The sequence below is a fragment of the Phocoena phocoena genome, chromosome 16 (assembly GCF_963924675.1).
Source record: "Phocoena phocoena chromosome 16, mPhoPho1.1, whole genome shotgun sequence".
Taxonomy (NCBI): Eukaryota; Metazoa; Chordata; class Mammalia; order Artiodactyla; family Phocoenidae; genus Phocoena; species Phocoena phocoena.
Genome location: NC_089234.1, coordinates 27,549,783 through 27,567,792, shown reverse-complemented (window position 1 = coordinate 27,567,792; position 18,010 = coordinate 27,549,783). Strand labels below are relative to the sequence as shown.

Below are 18,010 nucleotides of genomic sequence, written 5' to 3'. Positions count from 1 at the left end.
AGTGTCACATTAGGGCCACTAGTGTAGTTAGTGTCCCCAGAGGCACATGGGTGTAGATGGGCCCAGTAAGACTGAGGTCAGGCAGGCAGGTAGCCATGCCCCTGCCTTCCACCCTATCGTGAACTCATGGAGTGTTTAGAAGCAGGGCTTGGTCAGGTTTAGCAGGTTCTCCGGGGCTGGAAGGCTGGGCAGAAGCTGGTCTTGCTCAGAGCCAAAGCTTCGGGCCAGGTTTCCAAGGACTTCTTCATGCCCTCCTCTTGAGCGTGGCTTGGGGTGACTGGCCAGGGCAGTCCCACGGATCGTCTGGTATAAGGACAGGAGACCATGGGGAATGTCATCGCACCTCCTTGGACAGACAGTGTTTGCATCAGCTTCTTCCCAGCTCATGGCTCCCCCATTTCCTCCTCCCTCCTCCTTCTCCTGTCTCCTGCCCTTCTCTCCTCACCCCTCATGCTCCTTCCTTTTCCTTTCTCCTTCCCGCTCCCCTCTGCCCCCTCCCCTCCCCGTTTTGTTAATCCTCGCTCTTCTCCCCGTCCGGAAAGCAGCCCCATTCCTCAGCATCCCCGACCTCTCTCCGTTCTCAATCAGATAGGAGGCCAGGGTGGCAGCCCAGACCTCGCGGTCCTGCGCCACCGTGGGGGTGGGGCCGGAGCGGCACAGGCAGGCTGCCCTGAATGACAAGCGGGGATATTGATCGCATTCTGAACTCAGCCCAGCGGATAGAAGGTAATTAATGACTCCATTTGCCTCAGCACTGAGGAGAACAATTGAGTTTGAAACTGCAACAACTGGCAGCTGGGGAGACTGGGGGCGGCCTGGGAGTGAACCCCTCAGAGGAGGAAGGTGGCGTTAGAGGAGCTAAGACAGGGAGAGGGGGCAGAGGCCACTGGTCAGACTGGGATGCAGCAAAGAGCTCCCACCCGGATCAGCGCCCCGACCCCTCCTGCTCCCCGAAGCCCCCTAGAGGCTGAGGTCCATCACCTACTGTCCCCACTTCCTCCACACATTTCTCTTTTCTTCCTATATCACTTTTTCAGGTCATTTTTGGTCTACAGGTGAAGTGAGACTGACTTTCCCTGGGATTGCTCCTTGTTAGCTGTGTGAAGCACTCACGTGTTTTTCACTCTCCCTCGGCTTGTTTCTTCTTTTGTAGCATTGGATTAATGGTAGCTCTTCTGCAAGTGTTACGTGGGAATTAGAGATAATGTGTAATAAAGAACCTGGAGCCTGCCTAGTACATAGTTAGTGCTCAGTACATGACAGTGATGATGATCTTTGACAGGGAAGGCAAATTTGATAGAGTGGAGAGGGCTTTGGAGTCAGACATTCCTGAGTTCAAATCCAGCCTTTGCCTACTTTCTAGTTGGATGATGTTGAACAAATAATTTTGCCTCTCATCTGAAAGATAAGAATGATAGTAAAAAAATAAAAAAAATAAAAAAAAAGAATGATAGTAAATACCTCGTAAAAGTGAATGGATTTAATGAGTGTAGGTGGAAGCCCTAATATTGTCAGTTTCCCCATAGATTGGGTAGATGTGTGTATTTGGGCTTAGAAAACTGAAGTTAATATAGTTCTTTGCTATACTTGAAAGGAATTTCTCTCAAATGCCTAATTCCTACTTCTTGGGGTTTGGTGGGCAGCCCCTATTCATTCCACTTTGATTTTGATGAGCCTTGGTGCTTTCTAACCAAGGAAATGGCATTATTTCATTCTCTCTATTACCATCACCCCCACCTACCTTTTGGTCAGCACATGAGAATTTCTCTTGTCCCTTGTAGGGACTGCTTTGGAGACTCAGGTACAGTGTCAACACACAAGGAAGACGGAACACTTCTGTTTTGTCCCTTGTCTCTAGCCCTCATCCCTAATACGTGGTGTTCAGTGCCTGTCCCCCTCCCCAAGCTGCTGAGACCTCACCGGCCAGCCCTATTCATGATTGGCCAGCAAGAGGGCTCTGGCCTGGGGTCAGAGGCATGGGAGGTAGGGCTCTGCTCCGGGGTGGCCCAGGAATGGATGGGGAGTGACAAGGTTAAGTGAATGAGGAAATCACATCTTTTTGTTGAGGAGTAAAAGCCGTTTTTATTAATGATTCTAGAAGTGGTATGTGCTTCCTGTACAAGGCCTGGATCATACAGAAAAACTTAGATGAGAAGAAAAGAATTTGCTCATGATCAGGGAGTAATCACTGTTACCCTGTGGGTGGCTCTCCTTCCAGCCAAGGTGATCTTTGGTTTTACAATTCTCTTCTTTTGCACGGAGATCAGGGCCCCACCGCTGGATCCCAGGCTCTGCACATGGGCTGGGCAGGCAGCTGCTGCTCCTCATTGGGGCTCAGGCCGCAACTGTCCACGGGCATCTTCCCTGTGCCAGGCTCCCTGGTAGTATGCCCGTGACCTAGCCACTTACCCTCATTTATGCTGCACTTCATTTACTCTGAGCCTCAGTTTCCTCACCAGTAAAAAGGGGATTATAATCCCTAGCTACCTTGAGAGTAGTTAAAAGCCCAAATAACATAAGGTCTATGAAAGCTTTTGTTAACTGTAAGCAAATATGCAGTGGTCAGAGGAGAAGACAATATGAACCTTTGGTCCCTTTGAGAGAATAATCTACGTCAAAGTTTTAACTCAGCAGTTTGTTTAATTTAATTAATGTATTTATATCTTGCTTCATTCCGAAAAGGACTTCGGGTAGCTCACTCTCCTTCAGAGATGCTACGGCTCATGCCATAGTGGACAAAGCACCTGAAATGGGCTCCAGTTCTGAGGGTCCTACCGCTCAGTTGTGTGACCTTGGACTGGTCACCTCCCCTCCCCCACCTCACCACCCACCCTGCTAGTTTTCATTACCTTAAAATGAGGAGTTTGGACCAGGTGTCCCCTCATCATTCTCGGCAGTCTGGGCTCAGCCAGCTCAGGGGCCATAGGCGGTAGCCTCAGTGTAGGGAGGGTACAAAGTAGAAAAGGGGGGATGCTGGGAGGGATGCAGTGTCCTGGGTGGGGCCGAGTGGCCCTCAACTGGGTCCCCTGGGATTGGCACCCGGGCAGCAGAGTGAAATGATGTGGAGAGCAGGCTCTGGAGTCAAACAGACCTGAATTCGAATCCCAACTGTCATTTACCAGCTGCGTGGCCTTGGATAAGCTACTTAACCTCTCTTTGCCTCAGTTTCCTTATCTTTAAAATAGGTATCACAGCACCTACCTCACAGGGTTGTTGGGAGGGTTAAGTGGCATGCAACAAGCTCACGGTACTGTGAGCTGCTAATGGTTGGTGGCTGGGCAGGGGACAACAGAACAGGACCGAATCCTCCACATATGGGACCAACGAGCACAGGGTATCTTCCTTGCTCTGGGAAGTCTTACTAAACCTTCGCAGCCACATTTTCCAACCTCAGTCTGAAAATGTGGCCTGAGAGTGGGAAAGAATATTGGAAATCAGAACTGCTCCAGAAAGTCCAGGACATGCGGCATCATACTCCAGCCCTCCTCTTGGAGCCCTGACAAGGTAGGGGCTGGTTTTCCCATCAAGGTGAAGGCTGAGGGCCTGCTCTGTCATTTAGGAAAGGCCTTCCCTGGAACCAAGAATGAGCAGACAGACCCACTTTATCCTATTCTTTGCGTCCGGGGCCGTGGTGTGGTGAGTCCAACATAGGGGCCATCTCTGGGCCCAGTTCTCAAGCAGCCTCTGCCAGCTGCCTTGGATGGCAGTTCTGCAGCTCCAAGGTTAAGTTTCACTCTTAACTGGCAACACGGTGTGCTCTGTCCTTGGGTGGAAGTACCACAGGTGGGCAGGAAGGTGTTGGTGAGAGTGGGAAGGGCCTCTGTGGACCAGAGTCAATGCTGTTGGAAGCTAACGAGCAGTGGGGCAGGTGAAGAAGGGGCATGAGTCTACCCAGGGGCCTGTCGTGGGTCTTCCCATATCCTCTGACAGCTAAGGATGTGTGGGACTTGCCTGACGGGTAACTGGGTATCCTGGGATGCTAAGCCAGCCAGGTGGCTGGTCCAGAGGCCTTCTGCCAGTAGTCTGGCTTTGAATGCCACCCGGGAGAGCCTCGTTCATTCATTCATTCATTCACTCATTCATCCATTGTGTATCAAGTCTGTGCCCAGCTCCATGCCTGGCACTGGATCTACAGAGATGCACCGGTCATGGTTCCTGCCCACAGGGAACTCCCAGCCTGGCTCCTTGGCACAAGGGGGTGGGTGCTATCTAATTACTTTCCTTGCTACTCACTCTGCAGCCCAGATCAGGAGTTGTTTCTGCCTCTTCCTCCATGTTAGCCCAGCTCTGCCAGAGAGCCCTTCAGTGCCTGGGCCTGGCAGTGTCTCATAGCCCAGCTCCATCCCTCTCCCTTGCTGCCACCGCTGAGACCCTACCTTGGGAAGCACCCGCCCCCCGCAGCCCTCTCTCTCCATCTCCTGAGTAGGTCCCTGCAAGTGGGTGGTACTGACAACAGCTTCGTTTTCTCTTCCTTTTCAATTCTCTTCTTCCATGTTCTTTTTTCTTTTTTGCTCTTCCTCTACTCTCTTCTTCTTTCCTCCTCCAACCTCTACCCTCCAATCCCACCCCCATCCAGGCCTCGGGCTACCGTCCTCACTGGATACACAGGCTTCCGGGAAAGCAGAACCAGCAGGGTTATTCCTGTAGCAAGGGCCCTCAGCCCAGCCTGTGCTTCCTGAGGCGTCTGGTGTAGGAAGCTTCTCCCCTTTCTTCCTCTCTCCCTTTCTGCCCTGCCTCTGCCTCTGGGCTTCCTTCTTCCCTGAGCTTCTCCTCCTTTGACCTCTGAGCCCAGGCTTCTCCCGGCCTCCTTCCCTTACTCCCTTCCCGCCCTTCCTCCTTGCCTTCACTCCTCCCTTCCTTCTCTAGCTGAGGGAAGGGCACCACCCTGGCCTCTGGGGAGAGCCTGGGAGAGCCTGTGGGCCCTCTGGCTGATTTGGGGGCCACTGCCTCCCTGTCCCCCACCAGTAATGCCACTGCCGTCTCCCTGCCCCTGTGGCTGTCCTCCCTGTTCCCCAGAACTTTCTTTGTGCTCCTTCGCCATTCATCATGACTGCTGCCTTTCCTACCTCCCTATCACCTTCCTTCTCCTTTGAGGAGTTTCCTCAAGCCTCCTGCAGCCTCCCTTGGCGATTCTCTCCTGCTTGCATCAGACTAGTTTGCTTTTCTGCTCCTCTAGCACCTTCTGTCTCTTCCTTGCCCCACCCCCCTTCCCTCTCCTCTTCCTCCCTTTCCCCGACCCTCGGCCACCTCTTCCAGTAGCAGCCATCCTTTTGCCTTTCCTTCCTCCCTCCCCCTTTCCATCTCTGCCTCTGTAACCTGTTTTATCACCAGGGCCTGAGTATACAAAAAATAAATAAATAAATAAAAAGGTCAGTGAGTGGAGGGAGCAGCAATAACCCCTAAAACAGTACTATCAGTGGAACATGATTGATCAATTGAATTCCATAGCGGCTGAAAAATGCGGGATTAAGTAGTGTATTATACGCACAATGAGTTGAGGCATGATGTTCATTTCAAGTTCATTTCGCCGGCCTCTGCCACCAGATCAGGCAATCAATAGGGGCAGCAGATATCATATATCACCTCTCTGCGGGCTGGGGAGAGAGCACCATAATCTCTCGCAAATTTAGAGTGACAGATTTGTCAAGATCTGAAGAGCCCCTGAATAAATGAAGGAAAAGAGACTCCTCCAGCCAGTGACCTGAGGACAAAGCTTCAGTTCAGCCCCTACACACACACACACACACACACACACACACACGGGCTGGGCCAAGCCACACACAGGCATATACACAAATTTACACAGAGGCATAGTATGAGTCTCACCACACATACGCACACACCCATGCACATAACATGTGAGCCCATGTTCGCAGACAAATGCACTTTACTTGCCGGGACTCATTGGTGACACTGCAGTAACCACACACAAAGACACTTGCTGTCTCCCTCTGCTCTGACAGAAGTGCTTCCCAAAAAGGTAGGAGGACTCCAGCAAGAGAGAATTACACACAACAAAACATGCAAATAGCCCCAAGGGGTAGCATTAAGATGATGGTACATCCTTGAGAGAGAAGCAGGCACAGAAGAAACATGGGGGGACGTGGGCTCACACTCCCCATGCAGTCACACACGTACACACGCACCTTTTCAGAAAGGTTCCTGGACTGTCACACATTCCCAGACGCTTATCTATCTGGATGTTTATTCGTGTAGAAATGCACATATACAGAAAATACACAAAAGGGAAAAATATATATGTCACACCCTAACTCATATAGAGAGATGCACACACTGCCTCTAAGACAGAAAATCATTCCAGAAGCTTACACAGAAAAAAACACAACAACCAAGTTTTGTGGCCTTAGGAACATAGGGAACATAGAAATATCATCAAGGCTGTCCCTGTGTCTGTCTGTCCACCTCAGACATGATCCTGGTCTCCATTCTCTCTCTCTCTCTCTCTCTCTCCCCCTCTCTCTGTCACACACACACACACACACACCCTTTCTTTGCTCCCCCACCCCCTCCAGGATCGAGTGAAGACAGGAAGTCCCATTAGGAAAGCAGACCCCCTTGCTCCATCTGGGAGGCCAGCAAGAGAGGATGGCTGCAGGTTGAGGTTAATCAATACGTAATATTTTCTATGCTTTCCTGAATGATACTGTACGGTGTTACTGTATATAATGCAATATTGATTATATCATATCGTATAATCACCTATAAACTGATATATATAACAGTCCCAGAGGAACACCCTGGGGCCTACAGCATGGACTGGCCCCAGGCCCAAGGCTCCCCAGCTGGTCTTGGGCTAGGGAAGCCAAGGAGTGGCCAAGCTGTGGCTGGGAGGACCCAGCTTTGAGCCCGGGAAGTTGCAGGGTGTGGGGTCAGGGAGTGTAGGCACAGCAGGTACTTGGCCCGCTGTGGACTCTGAAAACCCCAGTGGACCGGGATAGAGGGCAGGTCCAGGGAGGGAAGGGTAGCAGAGTGGTGGGAGGCCTGGGGAGAGCAGTACACAGACAGGACTGGCCTACAGCCCCAGGGAGCGGGCACTTTGTGGCACCACCGTGGCTTTTCATACATGGGGCGAGTCTCAGCTTCCTGTAGAGACTGCAGGAGGAACCAGGCGGCCAAGGAGCTGGCCTCTGGCGGAGCCTCGCCAGAGTCCAGGTCAGGGACAAGCTGAGGAGGGTGGCCCGGGCACAGCAGCATCTACAGGGACCCCAGTCTTCAGTCTCTGCCCAAGTTGCATTTCATGACTCACGTGCCACTTGCTGTCTGCTCCAGTCTCAGGCCTGGCCCAACGCAAGCAGAGTGCCTCAGCTGGGCCCTGAGTCCCTCCTCCCTCAGTGGTGAAGTTAATTACTTCACCCAGTCTCCATGTTACACTCAGCCTCGGAGATTTGATGATTTTCCACTCTTGGAGTCAGTGGAACTGAAATTCATCTCAGAGCCGAGTTCAATTCTCCACAGGCTGGGTAATGCTGGCCCAAGACACCCAGCTCCTTCCCCAGGCCAATCCAGGCCAGGGGGGGGGACAGAAGGGGCTCAGGGGAGACGTGCCCTGGGGAGATGGCCCCTGGGAATCCCTCTGGCTCCACCGCCTCTGCCTAGTCCTTCCCACGCCCCCGAGTTGTGACAGCTTCCCTTTCTCTTCCCAGGACATTCAGGGGCTCTGGCTCTCTCAGCCAGGTCTCTGAGGCATGGCCAGCCCCTGGGCCAGCCCCTCCCAGCCTGAAAACTGGGGAAAAGGGGTCCCAGCAGGGGTGCAAAGCCCTGGGGGCCGAGCCAGGTGCCCGTCACCTTTGCCCACTGTGTGCCTCTGCTGACCTGCACTCATGCCCCGAGTGTCCCTGTGTCCTCCAGATGTGTCTGAGGGCTCAGTCCCCAATGGAGATTCCCAGAGTGGCGTGGACAGTTTGCGGAAGCACTTGCGAGCTGACACCTTCACCCAGCAGCAGCTAGAAGCTTTGGATCGGGTCTTTGAGCGTCCTTCCTACCCTGACGTCTTCCAGGCATCAGAGCACATCAAATCAGAGCAGGTGAGGAAGGAGCTTTCTGCTTGCAGAAGTGGAAAGGGACTGGGCAGAGCAAGGCCTCTGGAGGACGTGCACACGTGGGTCAGCCACACGCACACCCAGCGTCGTGTGTGCTGCCTTTGGGTGCGCTGTGTGAACACGCTCACGCAGGGACATTAGAGCAGAGCTAAGAAAATCGTCTTAGTATATGGTAGTTAGAAAGGGTGAGTTCTGGGCGTGAGTATGGCTGTAGGTAAATCTTAATCCCATTTCAGTTTCAGTTCTCTCCTGTTTCCCTGTCTGTAGAATGAAGGGCTTGGACAGATGATCTGACAGGTCGTTTCCAGCCCTGCCATTCTGTGCTTCTGGCATAGAGCACTCAGGAACGTCCCTTGCCTAAATGCCCCTAGGGTCCTACAGAAAGTCTGAGTAAGCCTGGGGCGTCAGGAGGTGAGCCCGCTGTGCCTGCCTCCTGACAGCCTACCCCTCAGACCCAATACTTCCCACAGATGAAGAGCAACCCAGAACACACAGCATGGGATGCAGCCCACAACACACCAGCACATCACACAGCATAGAAACACATCTCCTAACTGCTCCCATTCACCTGTGTGCACGTGTTCACAGACCACCGCCACCCACCTGCTTGCTGCCCCCCCGCCGCCCAGCCCACAGGACTCATAGCACAGCCCATCAGCCAGTAGGTGTGCACGCCCCACAGACCACCAGCTCAGCGCACTTCCACACCCGCCTCCACGCACACACCAGGACAGCCCCCTGTGCACACACTCCGACGCGTGAGCACACACCCATCCCCCCCACACACACTAAAGCCCAGGCCAGGCCCACAGCCTCAGCACAGCACAGCCTGCCATGTGTGCACACTCGGGCACACACCCGCACGCACACGCACCAGCGCAACCACACAGACTGCACAGCGCGGTTCCACTCTAGGACTCCAACAGCTCCCAGCCATTCGCCTTTCTCCCCCGCCCGTCCTTTTATCCTGTAAGCTGTTTGTCTTCATAAAACAAAAATCAAAAGTCTTTTTAAGGTGCCCTGAGCCATAAACCAACAAAGGAGGAGCCGGCAGAGGCGGGCGGCTTGGTGCACCCTCCCCGAGTCCCCGGCTGTATTACAATGAATAACCTTTATTTACTTTCATTAGACTATTAAACACCAGCACAGTCATTTTTCCCCCTGAAACTCGGAGCAGGGCCCATAAAGCAAATCCGAAGCCTAATTGAGTTCATTTTAATTTCTCTCCGATCACAGCGAATTACTCTGGTGATAAATCAGGGGGCAGCTTCACCCCCAGTAGAAGGCCTAATTTGCAGCTAATTACAAAACTGATTTCTACAGGAAGATCAATACGAGAAGGAATTGGAAATGACGAGGCAATCCTGTCCAGCCAGGGAGGGGAGGGGGCCCTCTGGGGGGGCCAGGAAGCGGAAGGGAAAAAAAACGGACCCGAAAGAGCAGAAAATCAGTTTTAATTTAACGTAATATTAATCAGAGCAACTTTTCCTGCTTCGTGCGGGCTCCTGGTCAGCCCAGCTCTGGGGTCTGGCTTGGCGGTGGCTGCAATAAAAAGGCAATTACCCGAGTGTTTCAGGCAGGACACCCTTTCAGAGTCAATGACTGGCCCCCTCCCACCCTTCTGTTAGCCATGTGGACTCTCCCCCTCCCCAATTTCATACCCCAGTGCACAGGCAGAGAGCGAGGGGCCCGTGAGGCAGTCTTTGTTTGTTTTTTAAAAAGGGGCTCCAGCACCCGGTCAGCCAGCCCAGCAGTGCCAGGCTCGAGGCCCCACTAGGCCCTTCCCCCAGCTACTGCCTCTGCCATCATGTCAGGGTTCGCCCCTCCTCCCCAAGATTCCCTACCCCTGGGGGACCTTAAAACACCGCTTGCCTCTCAGCAGGGGGATTCCCACTGCTAAACCCCGCCTTTGGGGCTTCTTAGACAAGAGATGCTACAGAGATGTAAAGGGTGCTGGGATACCCACCGAGAATATACAGGCTGCACCTCAGCTTCCCAGAGTCAGGTCTGCCCCCACCCACACACAACTCTCCATCATCCATCGAGCCCGCCCCTCCCACACTCCCCGCCCTCTGCCTGGCCATCTCCTTCCACCCCATCTGGGAGGGCTCCCCGTTCCTCCTCCCCATCTGCACACCAAGCCCTCTCTCCGCATGTGTACGTCAATAGTGAGCTGTCTCTTTTCTCTCTCCTCCCAGGGGAACGAGTACTCCCTCCCAGCCCTGACCCCTGGGCTTGATGAAGTCAAGTCGAGTCTATCTGCATCCACCAACCCCGAGCTGGGCAGCAACGTGTCGGGCACGCAGACATACCCCGTTGTGACCGGTAAGGGGGCTTCCAGGAGGGTGGGACACTGCTTTCAGTGGGGGGCACCTCAACCCATGCCATCTGGGGCCCAGCGTGACAAGCGGGCTCCCTGCCATGATCTCTGTAGAGAGAGTAAGTCTCCAGAAACCAGGGTGCTTCCTGAACAGATGTGTGCAGATGTGGGAGGAAAAAAACGTGGTCAGGGTCTCTGTACGCTCCAGCCTGGAAATGTCAAAGCCAGGAAGGGCTAGGGCTGGTTCTTTCTGCCCATCCCGTTGCCTCTTCCGTTGCCTTTTTTCTTGCCTCCACCAAGGTGGCCGGAACTGTGAGCCTCTTGTTAGGATGTGTGCAGGAGAATGAGGGCAAATAGGCCGGGCTGGCAGGAGTGGAGCATGAGTGCCCAGTGTCGAGTCTCCACACTCCTGTGTCCCCGAGGCTCCTGGGGGACCTGCTTTCCTCTCCTCTGGGCAGCCTGGTGTGCCAAAGCTGTGGCTTTGGGCTTCAGAGCGTGGCATCTGGCCATGTGGTTATAGGTAAGCTCAATTATTTCAGCCTTTCTCCAGCTTCCCAGAGAAGTCACTAAGACCAAGGCTTGATTTCAAGGCCAGGCAGGGTCCGGCCTGTCCCTCAGTCAAAATGCAGGGGAAGGGGGCACCCAATCCAGGTGCTGGCATGGATGAGGGAGGAGCAGCAGAGGCAGCTAGAGGGGAAGAAGGCCGAGGTGTAGTGCAGTGTAGAGCCCAGGTGATGAAGCTCCAGGCCACAGAGCTGAGGGCTGTGGAAGGCGGCTGGCACTACAGAAGGGTTTCCGGGCCAGGAAAGTGCCCAAGTGGGAGAGACACACATTGAGGTGTTATTAAAATTCACCTAATTATTCTGGAGACACTAAAGCCAATGTGCCATTTGTTCCTTGGGAGAAAGAATGATTGAGAAGGGTCTTGGTGGTGATTGAGAGACACTGAGGTGTTACCTGCCGACAAGGCGAGCGGAGGCGGCCTGGGGACCTGGCAGCAGCCAGCGTCACCAAAGACAGGGAGCGGGCATGGCCCCACTGGAGGACAGCGCACTGGTTCTGACTTGGAGCTGTTCTGAGCACGGCTCAGGTCTGAGATGGGCTGCGAGTGGCCACCTGGCCTCCACCTGGGGGGCTTGGGAGAGCCCTGTTGTTAGCTTTCCCAGATTCTCCCTAAGGGGTGTCCTGGTACAGCTGTTTCCGGCCTGGACAGAGTCGAGCTCTTTGGCTCAGCAATCAGAGGTTGAGTTCTGGAAGTGTCGGAGACCTAGATGGGCTTTTGGGAGTGACAACATAAGCTGGGTCAGGATACAGCCTATGATCAACTGGCCCTCGGCAAGAACCCTCCATAGCCCGGTTCGGAAGCTCTCTGAGCTGTGGGTATTCTGACCCAAGAAAGAGTGATGGTCCAGGCCAGGCCATGTTTCTCCTGATCTGCTGAGAGTCACACTGGTCACCTCCCAAAAGTGGCCCACCCTAGGCAGCAGCAAAACAGAGCCCAGGAGACTCTTCTCTAACCCCAGCTGTGCTTCCCTGGGCCCAGGGCCACAGTCTAGAAGGCAGAGGCTTCCTGGGGTGGAGAGAAGGATCTTTGGGGTAGGGTTCCTGCAGCAGGAGAACTCAGGCTGGTGCAGGAAAGTGCCTCCACCTTGAGCATCCCCCGCCCGCCTCCCCCCCATGGCCCTGGAACGGTCCCAGCTCAGCCTGGGAACATCTCCGGCTGATCCATCTGGATCCAAGTGTGAGAAAAGTTCATTTCAGACCCAGCTTGACATTCCCAGGTGGCAAGTTAGCACTAACATCTCAATCTGTATGCGACATTTCAATCAAGCCAGGAGTAACAAAAGCAGAACCATTAACATTCGGAGCTGTTCACCAGTGGTAATGACAGGGAAACTTGCTCAGAAACTGGAAATTACCAAAAAGAGAGAAGTGTGTGGAAAAGTGGGGGAGGGGTGGGGGGAGGGGGGAGGGAATGATTTTTCTACACTTAGGCCAAGATCCAATGTTTGGATTAATGGTGCCATTACCCGAGAAAGGGCTACAGATTATGCTCATTCTTAAAATGTTTTCGCTGGCAATTAAATGGCTGCAGTTATTGATCTTTGTTGATTTTACGTCCTCCTAATTTGCATAATCTATTAAAGATGAATGATTCATGATGTGTTTATTATGGGGATGAACAGAATTTGCTGGAGGTACTGTCAAGGTGAGAAACAGGGCAGTACCCAGAGACTTCATGGATCATATCAGGAATGGGTCCAGCACATTAGCCTTTGGGCCAGGAGTTTGCGGGTAGCGGTGAGCAGTGATGTAGAGAGCAGACCAGAGAGGTGGATTTCAGGTGAGATTTTCTAGAAAGATGTTGGCACCTAGAACTGGGCTCCAAGAATAGCTGGGATATGGGAGGGGCTTTTGGTGTATTTGTAAAAATTGCCCTCCAAGATTCTTTAAGAGCTTATTTGGTTGGAGAGTATGAAGGGTTTTGGTGGAGGAGGAAAAGGGGAGGCACTTTCCGGCAGGTGATTCTGGCCAGGTATGTGCTACAGGTGAGAGAGCAGGAGGGCATCCTGTGGCCACAGCCTGGCTTGAGTGTGCCAAGGTGTTCAAGGAGCCCTCTTCATCCCCCACATCCTAAACCCCCAGCTCATCTTCTTCCCCAGGGACAGGCAGCTGAGGCTGCAAACCTTTGGGAATGAGTCCTGAGGAAACCAGCCCAGGAAGCCCTAGCCCAACCTGAAGAGCCGACCTTATTGATATTCCTGCCACCTTCTGGCACTGGAGGCTGATTTCAAACTTCACCAGCCACTTGATACAGCTGTTCCACAAGGTCAGGACTGAGAGGAGAGAGGAGCCTGGACTATTGTGTAGAGGGGAGAGTGGGGCCCAGTGGGCCAGGACACAGCTAATCACTTTGCAGGCAAGGGTGGCTGCCAGAGGCCGGGGCTTGGCCCAAAAGCCTCCCCTCCCCACCTTCTCTCACGGAACCAAGGAGAGAGACTGATTTTTCTGAGTAGTGTTTGCAAGTTCTGCCGAGATTTTAATTTCACTGCATCACAACTCAGCAAGCTGCCAAGTCAAGCTGGTTATTTAAATTTATCACCCTTTCCCTTCCGCCGCTGGGCTGCTCTAGCTCAGCAGCATCTCTTCTCTCCAGCCCACTGCTCTAGGCTGCTGGTCTGGAACAGAGCCGAGTCTCTCCTAAGTGATAAGGAAAAGGGGACCAACTAGATGAGAGAGTGGGTGGGGGGCACTCTGGCCCCAGGATGCCTCAGGTTGTCTGGCTGTGGCTGGTACCTTCTACCTCCTTCTTACCCTTCCAAAGGACCCCACAGTGGGCTGCCATCAACCCCTCAGTGGTCCCGCAGGCCTCTGGGTCAGGGCCTCTTCAGTGAGGACTCTGACTCCAACTGTGTGCTGGTGCCTTCAAGTCGCCTGTCACTGGTAGAAAAGAGCCCCCCTTCCCCATAGCCTCCTCACCTTGACTCCTCCCTTCCTGTGCCTGGCCAGCTCTGCAGCCATAGAGGGGACCTTGGCAGTGATGTTGATCTGGGAGAATAAGATGAATACTAGTTTCAGGAGTCCCAAAGTCACTTGGAGATGCTTCTGAGAATTCTGAGAGTCCCTTCACCTGGAGAAAATCCACCCTGATAATGAGAGCGGGTTCCCTGCCCCGGAGCCCAAATGGAACGAGACAGTGCTGGAGGAAGTCGGGGATGGTACAGCGGTTCTCCATGCTCACTCTAGAAGCCGAGGGATGCACCAGGCCCCAGAGCTGCTGCACCAAGTGAGCAGGCTTCACTGGCCTCTGGTGAGGCTCACTGCCGAGCACTGGGAGAGCTTTGTGCAAGTATAGTCCTCGCCATCCTCATTTTAGTCCCGGAGGGGTTACAGAGGAATGAGATTGATATCTAGAAACAAGGCAGGCTAAACTCACCAAAACACAGCTGGATAAACATAACAATGAGAATTCTACCACACAACCAAACCTCACCATCTTGTGCAAGAAATAGAGGGAGACCCAAAGCCAGAGCAGACTGAGAGGCTGCTGGCATCACACTGGAGGCAGACCCTAACTGGGGGAGGCTGGGGTTGTAACACACCAGACAGAAAAGATGACCTTGGGCCCCAAAGAAGCAGGAAACTAGAAGTCAGCATTCCCCTGAGTAAGCCAGGGATGGAGCAGGACAACGCTATCTATGCATGGGAAACACACAGACTCATCCCAGGGGCTCAGGAAAGCAAGGGAGGGAAAATAACGTCTCCACGAGAAATGGAGACCCCCAAGCCTGACCCTGAGTCCAAATTTATACCATGAGGATGTGGCAGGAACCCCCAGCTAAGAACTTACATAAAAACGTGGCTAGGATAGTAACCCACCTGGAAACCCCAGCAGGAACAAGGGCAAACCTTCCTTGCAGAGACATTCTACAATCCAGGGCACATGGGACTCCCACAGGAAAAAAAAAAATCCATCACTAAAGATGAGCTCACTATAAAAAAGTACACACCTCATATGAATACAAACTGTCATGAGGGAGAGTTAGCAGAAGCAATATACAGGACAGTTAATACCCCTAAGAACTAGAGATAATAGAACAATCCAAAAACAACTATAGTGTAAGCATGTTTAACATTCTAAAAAAGATAAAAAAGAAGTATGTTTTGTGTTAATCACAGATCTTGATCCCACATCCCCTTCCCCACCACTGCTCAGCAAATTGTCAGATAATGGAGATCTTAAAGGGCAGAGAAGGCACCTATAGCACATTGTTTTGGGACTCGGAGGCGTGGAAAGAGAGGAGCCCCAGGCAGCCCCAAAAGTAGAGCCTCTCCCCTGCTTATCCAAGTTCCCAGACTGCTAAGTCTCAGCAGAGAGTCTTCCCTTTTCTTTGGAAAAGTGTCTGAACATTGGAGCACTGTAACAGGGACAGTCCATTCCTCCCTCATGGGGGAAAAAAAAAAGCCTTGTCAGCTTCCCCATCCTGGTGGGGAGAAGGTGGTTTTATTCAAGAGCTTGGGAGAAACTTCTCTTGTTGCCCGGAGACTGCAGCTCTGCCAGAATCTGTAGCTAAGATCCGGGAGGAGATGTGGATGCGTCCTAAGAGGGGAGTGCCCACGGTGGGGAGAGAGAGCAGGAGACGGGGGTCTCCTGGAAGTTGGCAAATTTGAGCAGAGGTGGAGGAGGCCAGTAAGGCAAAGTTCAAAGAAAAGCAGGGGCTGGCCCCCGGGGCCTAGAGAGAGTCGTATGGGCTCGGCTTCTGAGAAAGGGCTGCAGACTCTTAGAAGTTCAGACTCCTTACCCACATCTAGGATGGTTAGTAAAGTGGCCTTTTAGCAGACAGAGGTGTGGACCCTGGGAAACCCTCCTCCTCCTACTCTAGGAGTCCTGAGGACTTCTAGGAAGTGCCTCTTTCCTGTAGTTAACAACCCCCTTCCAATGCACTGCATTTCCCTCCATAAAACAAACAGCTTAGCCCTTGGCCAGCCTCTTGGGGGAGGAGAGGGCAATAAAGGCTGAGAAATGTTTCTGAAGGAGGCTGGGAGTCTCCTAGCCTTGTCTGTCAGCTCAAAGCCCCTGATTAGCTGAGGAATTTAGGGCACAGACATCAGAGTTCCTCGCCAACCTTGAAAGGAGAGGGCTAGGGCAACTCCAGACACACGGCAAGTCGGAGAGCCTGTCGCTGTGGAGGCCAAACCAAGCCAGAGGGCTTCTCCTCAGCCGAGAAGGCCCACTGGGAAGAGGCTAGCCTCCTCCAAACATCCCTGAGGCCTCCAGCCACATCCCCCAGGACCTCCAGCCCCCAGACCTCAGCTCTGATTTAATTATAGGGGCATTTCCATAGCAATGAGACATTGACAGATAATGTGGGTGCCCTGGGTCTGCAGCCTAGGGAGTCACTGGATCAGGGCTCTTTCCCTTCCTTCTTTATCCAGTCCACCCCTAGAGGGAAAAGATATTGCAAAGAAAAGACATTAATTTACTCTAGGACTGGGGGAGTCAGGTCAAATTTGAATAGAACAAAAGCTGTGCCACCACAATCTCCAGCCCCAATTCCACACCCATGTCTGTGCCCACCAGCCATCCCAGCAGTGACGGGCTTCCCTCCCCAGCAGGGTGCCTTGGGCAGAAGCACGTGAGGCTGCTAATGGAGCTACAGAGGGAAGGAGAGGCATGAGGAGCAGGAGGAAGGTATGAAGGGTACCCGGGCATCTTAGCAAAGATGTAGTTCTGTGGTCTTCTAAGCTGAGCTCAGCTTTGACCCATTACCTTGGGCCTTACCTCTTGACTCCTTCCTTCATTTCCTCCCTCTGTCCATGAGACCCAAAGGCTGAGCACGCCAAATGGACTGTGCTTGGCCCCCCACGGCATGGTCTCACTAATTCATTTAGAGATCAAGGAGAGAGGACAGTTTGAATTTGAATCAAAATATTTTTGAGAAATCAACGAGCTTTATTTCAAATGCATGTAGTAGCCAACTACAAAAAAGTGTTGCCTAGTAGAAAGCACTGGGCACTGTTTTCACGGATGGCTGGGTTATAGGGAAACTTTCTGCTGCTGTAGATATTTAGAGGTGCCTGGGGTGTCCCAAAGGAGAGTTCTCCAAAGGGGGGGTCCCCCAGTACTAAGCCTGTTTACTCCATTATTCGGCACTTTCTAAGAAGAAAAGGTTGGCTACGTAAAAGTGAAGTCAGCCAACCCAACCTTTTCTGGATGACCAGAAACCCTAAAGAGGGGTGTCCCAGTGAATGTTACAGGTATGTATTGGGACCAAGGGCTCAGAAATGTCCTGGTGGCCTCAGAGTCACCTAGGTAAGACCTAAAAGCCTGTTTCCCCCGGAGAGCCAACCATCCGCAAGGTGACAGGTAGACCTCCCACCCTCCTCAGGGTGATCAGAGTCCTTCCTTCCCCTGCTCAGGACAAACAAGCCAGCACTTTTTCAACCCTGAGCTTTGGGAGGCAAAAGCCCTGCCACTATTGTTACTTCAGAGAGGGCTTTGCATGCCTTCAGCCTGGAATGCTCCCCTCTCCTTCTCGGGGGCCCGCTGAGCTGGCGGGCAGGGCGGAGGAAATCCCGTGGCAGGCTCGGAAAGTAGCCTGATGCTCCGGCAGCTTAAGTGGCCGTTTTCCTTGGGATTAGGGTTTCACTTACACAGAGCGCCTGAAAAACGCTGCGCTTTCGGAAGGATTAGAGCTGACAATTCAGTGCTCTCAGAGAACAAAATAAAGCCGGAGAGGAACTGGGAGACCTGGAGTATCGGGAGACTGTGCAAACAGGCTTAACCTCTGCCCACCCAGCACGAGGGGCTCTGAGCCCATCAGTGAGCCTGGGCCCAGCCTCCAGAGTGCCAGCACCTGCCCAACTCCAGTCTTCCTCTGCCACTTTCTAGTGGAGCCAGAGAGGGTAGCCTGGGGAAGTGAACCACGGAGAGGGCTGGGATGTCTTCCTCTCTCTCCGAGCCTGTTTCCTTCTCTGTAAAATGAGAGGGAGTAGATGAGAGGATAGTCAAATTCCCTTTCAGCCCTGAGAATGTGATTCTCCCCAGCACTCCCTATCCTTATCCCACTCTCCTGAGGCTGCAGCTCCATCCATGGTCCAGCTGAGTTAGAAGGAGCGCCTCTTGTGG

The 18,010-nt window shown here is 53.0% G+C and overlaps 1 protein-coding gene across 5 annotated transcripts in view; it reads left to right on the top strand.

Moving 5' to 3' along the window:
• Positions 1–18,010, top strand: part of PAX2 (paired box 2) — an 83,434-nt gene that overhangs the window by 55,702 nt on the left and 9,722 nt on the right. For all 5 annotated transcript variants that reach the window (XM_065894908.1, XM_065894906.1, XM_065894909.1 and 2 more), the window contains 2 exons: positions 7,870–8,045; positions 10,259–10,385. In XM_065894908.1, coding sequence (XP_065750980.1) covers positions 7,870–8,045; positions 10,259–10,385 — 303 coding nt within the window. The remainder of the gene's footprint in view (positions 1–7,869; positions 8,046–10,258; positions 10,386–18,010) is intronic.